We start from the raw sequence: 4,530 nt of genomic DNA on the forward strand, positions 1-4,530 counted from the left end.
GTTGTAAAGTGGGATTTTTTCCTGCAGCTTGGATTAGGGACCTCCACCAAGCTAAAGCTTCTCCTTTAAAAGATTGTGAAACAAACTTCACAATGTCCTGTTCGGCACAACCGCTAATATTAACTACTGTATCCATCTCATCTAGCCATGTCATGCAATAAATGGCTCCTTTCTCCCGAGTGAAATCCCTGGGCTTGCAGGAGATAAAATACTTATAAGAACAGGTCTTAATATGCAGCTCCTGATTGAGCACAATTTGCTTAGATGGAACACTCCTTTGATTTGACGAATGATGAGATTCGTCATTTTGAGACACATGAGTCTTGGAGGGTGGTTTAGGATGGGGTACAGATAGGATTTGCTGCGAGTACTACTTGATTCCCTAAACTGCCTGTCCATGGCTTTAGTAACAACATTGCCAATCAATGCTTGAAGATCCGCACCAGTTACGTTGATTCTGGTAGTATCATGATTCTCCCTCGGGTGACTGTTGACTTCTTCTGATTCTGCATGTAGCTTGATTACTACATAAGAATAATGACAATGATTTATTCAGAAGTCTATAACAGAATTGTCATTCATGATTATTCATTAACCATGGTATCAATAAGCCATATTGGTTAATTTGCTAATCACATTTATTCAGGATCTTCGTTATAATTAATCCTTAGTTATAATTTATTAAAATATTAGAGTGGCACAAAAGGCCTAGTCACAAGGACAGTTATATATTATAAGCCATGATTCTTATAGGATCAAGGCATTAAGGCTTGAACAGAGTCCATCACCTTTTCTTGACAGGGAGTCGTAGACTACAACAATCTTTTTGTCTCGGAGGACAATAAATATGGCCCGTAGGCACTTTATCACTAATGGATGTTTAAATAATATAAAGGAAAGGAATCGGAAGAATCCAATATAAGGATGACTTGTGTGATTTTATCGAATCACATTTGCCAGGATTGTTAACATGTTTTCAGATGTTAACAAGGATTTGAATCTTAAGAGGAACTACCATCATGTCCCTGTCTTAAAATGACACATGGGCTACGTTTTGCCTTTAAGACTTTCTTTCAATGTTTATTGGCAGATTAATATAAAATGAAATGTTTATGTTGATTTATTTCATATAATATATTTATACATATAATGAAAAAATGAAATTTTGAATTAAAACATTAAACTAAATTTAAAAGGAGTACGTAGGTGCCCTAAATGGGACTTTTACATAAATAAATTGCCCACACAGGGGCTAAAATGAAAATACAAGTCCTCGCAGGGACTAGGTACATAAATAAATGTCTACACAGGGACTTAATTGAAAATTAAAATTACAAAGCAAACAAATAAGGAATTTCAATAATCCCTTCCCTTCTTCCCTTTGATTAAATCAGCCAAACCCTTAAGTAGACCCCGACGGCTTCTACGCTCCCTCTAAACATCCCATTCCACCTGGTTCAACCTCTGAAGGATCTCCTGCTGCGTGGTTGGACAAGTGGCGGCTGCGGCTGCTGCTGCGACTGAGGCTGAAGAGGTGGCAGGTATTGATACCCATATACTGGGTATCCAGTTGGATACGTTGCTTGAAAGGGCCCTTCAGGATGAAGAGCATTGTAGTTTGCCGCCTCGAGATACGGGTCAACACTAGGGGCGTTGTAGTAGTTGTAGCCAGAAAAAGCCGGCTGTTTAAAAGGGTTATACGCCGCTGCACCAGCGTATGAAGGAATTGGGTTATCAAAACCCACGTGTGGTGATGGTGCGACTGGCGGAGAGCCGACCTCTGAAAGTGGGTTTGAAGGCCCACCCATCTGCGGGTCTTCATACAGCGGCGGGTAGTAGCTGTTGGTGCTATGTTGGGGGGAGCTGAAGTGGAATCCCCCTCGCACGGACATCTGTGCACCTGATTTTCTTCGCCTCGGTGGTTTTGGAGGCGGTTGCTGCTCTGGCGGTGGCGTGACCGTCTCAAAATGTGGGTCCTCTGAGGGGACCTGCTGGTGTGGTGAAGAATGGTGGGAAGGTGTATACTCCCGGTGATAATTGCTCCACCATTGAGCAAATGAATCGGGGCCTCTATAAGGCGAACCATGGAAAGATGATCCGTCTGAAATTTCTATGGGTGGCTCGGCAGGCTCTGGATCTGGATCCTCGTCCATATCCATATCCTGGGCTCTAGGAAAGTGGTCTTCTGGTCCTAATGGGTTATGGCCCATTGGTTCTTCACTCACGTTCGCCGGGTTGAACCGGCTCTGAATGTACGGGGTCGGGTCCTGAAAAGCCCGGTGTGAACTCGACCGCTGCAGTGGAAGGAAGGAATGATGAGAATCATTGGGCTTGTTTTCTGATTATGGCCCAAATGAGTGGTGATACGAGGGCGAAGAGCTTAGCGAGACAGAAACACGCCTCGCGGGTTCCAAATACGTTCTCCAGTCTTCTTGAGGACTAGAGTTCATGGTTGCTGAAGGAGTTCGCCGGTGTGATGGCCCGGCCTCATGGTCATGACTTGTGAAAACAGGAGCTTTTCCGCCTCTTCCTCTTCCTATGATACGCGGCGGCATTTTCTTGTTCCTGTCAAAACAAACAAAAGAAAACAATAAAGGACAAAATAAAAGATTAGGATTAGTCCTAAGTCCTTTGCCTACACTCGGAAGTCAAGGAATGTGCAACTGTGTCATTGAGATTAAACACAAAAGGCTAGTGTTTAATTCACTCAATGTTGGCTCTGATACAAACCTGTCACACCCTGATATTTCCACGTATTACCGGTGGGCCCGATGGGGAGTATCGTGAAGTAGTTGATATCATCATAGTCAAATAATCATAGTTCAATGCACAACGGAAGTCTAAAGTAACAATATTACAAACCGATTCAAAAGTAACATGCAGATCAAAATAAAAAGAAATATTGTTCAACAGATTTAAGCATCAAAAGCTTGCAAGACTCTTTATTTGATACTAGGAGTAGCCAGCCCATTTCGCTTAGTACCTGCACTTAACCTTTTTGGAAAATACATCAATTTACACTGGTAAATACAATTAACCCTATGAATAGGAATGGTGAGAAGCAGAATGATGTGAAGAGTGGTGAGAAGAGTGGTGGGAATGGTGTGAATGCAGTGAATGTTGCGAATGGTGCGAATGTTGGGGCTTTTCTGGTTGTGGTGGCCCGAAAGAATGATGTAGGATGGTGAAGTGCTTAATGAAACAGATCGCCTCACGGGCTCGAGTGAATGCCTCCAAACATCATAAGGATCGAAGCTGAAAGATGCCGAAGGAGTACGGCGGTGAGAGGGTCCTGCTTGGCTGGATGGTCCTCCTCTCATTGAACCTTTTCCTTTACCTCCCCTGACACGTGGTGGCATCTCTTTATAAGTAAACATGTCAAAAAAAAAAAAAAAAACAAGAAAACAACATATATAAACCAAATAAAGATTAAGAATAATCCTAGGTCATTTGCCTAGACTCGGAAGTCTAAGGAATGTGCTACTGTGTCATTGAGATTAAACACAAAAGGCTAGTGTTTAATTCACTCAATGTTGGCTCTCATACCAACCTGTCACACCCCGATATTTCCACATATTCCAGTGGGCCAGGTGGGGAGTATATTGATGTAGTTGATATCATCATAGACAATTAAACACAATTATAACATAGCGGAAGGCTTGGAAGTTTAATTACTATTACAACCCAAAATGTTCAAAGTTCAAATTGAAAGAATATACAGGAGGTTGTAAAAGAGATCCACAGGCGGACGATTAAACAAATATATAAAACAGAGTTTGACATACTTTAGGCATCTAGGGATTTGCAAGATCCTCTTATTTAATGCCAAGTAGCTCCAGCCTATTTCGTGAGGTACCTGTCACTTAGTCTTTGGAAAATACATCAGTTTCCACCAGTAAATACAATTAACTGACTCAATTGAAAACATTTATAAAAATTGGTTTAAGTGCTTGAAGCACTAAAATGCTTTTATAAGATGGGACAATTTCATTTAAAATCTTGTATACAGATTTACATGTTTTCATACATTTGGGGCCGGTTTGGAATTGGACATGAATAACTGACTCACCACTTATAAAACCCACAAGGAGTTATCCCCAACTTGTGGGTAATTTATTATTTAGCATTTGCATCTATTGGATGTATGCCTACACCCCTTGCATAGGTCGTGGCCATTAATAACATAAATGAGCCGAGGATATCCAGGACACGGTCGTTAACCCCCAAAGTTTATGTTATCAAACAAAACAGATTAAAACGTCTTATGCGGATTTATTAATCACAATCGAACTAAATGATCCCATACCCGACCAAACGGTAATAATTTACCGTATCCCAAGCCCGTATAAGGGAAAATAAGTTAAAAGGATTTACCTAAGTTAATAATGCAAGAAATGCTACTCAGCCGTATGTTACTAAGACTTTATGCAAGTATCTTCTACTGAGGCTACCTAATCTGAAAGGAAGGTTTTATTAACCTATTAGTATACTAAATGGTCTTATTTAAGTCAAGGACTTAGACCGGTTAGT

General features: G+C 41.0%; 1 protein-coding gene across 1 annotated transcript; it reads right to left on the reverse strand.

Moving 5' to 3' along the window:
- Positions 1-1,457: 1,457 nt before the first annotated feature.
- On the reverse strand, positions 1,458-2,210 carry LOC110919831 (extensin-like). The gene has a single exon (XM_022164083.1). It carries the CDS (start codon positions 2,208-2,210, stop codon positions 1,458-1,460), a length of 753 nt encoding a protein of 250 aa, XP_022019775.1.
- Positions 2,211-4,530: the final 2,320 nt, after the last annotated feature.

The sequence above is a fragment of the Helianthus annuus genome, chromosome 16 (assembly GCF_002127325.2).
Source record: "Helianthus annuus cultivar XRQ/B chromosome 16, HanXRQr2.0-SUNRISE, whole genome shotgun sequence".
NCBI lineage: Eukaryota > Viridiplantae > Streptophyta > Magnoliopsida > Asterales > Asteraceae > Helianthus > Helianthus annuus.

What these genes read in the sequence shown, in the direction of transcription:
- LOC110919831 (XM_022164083.1), bottom strand. Translation starts at nt 2,210, where the DNA reads ATGGGCCATAACCCATTAGGACCAGAAGACCACTTTCCTAGAGCCCAG.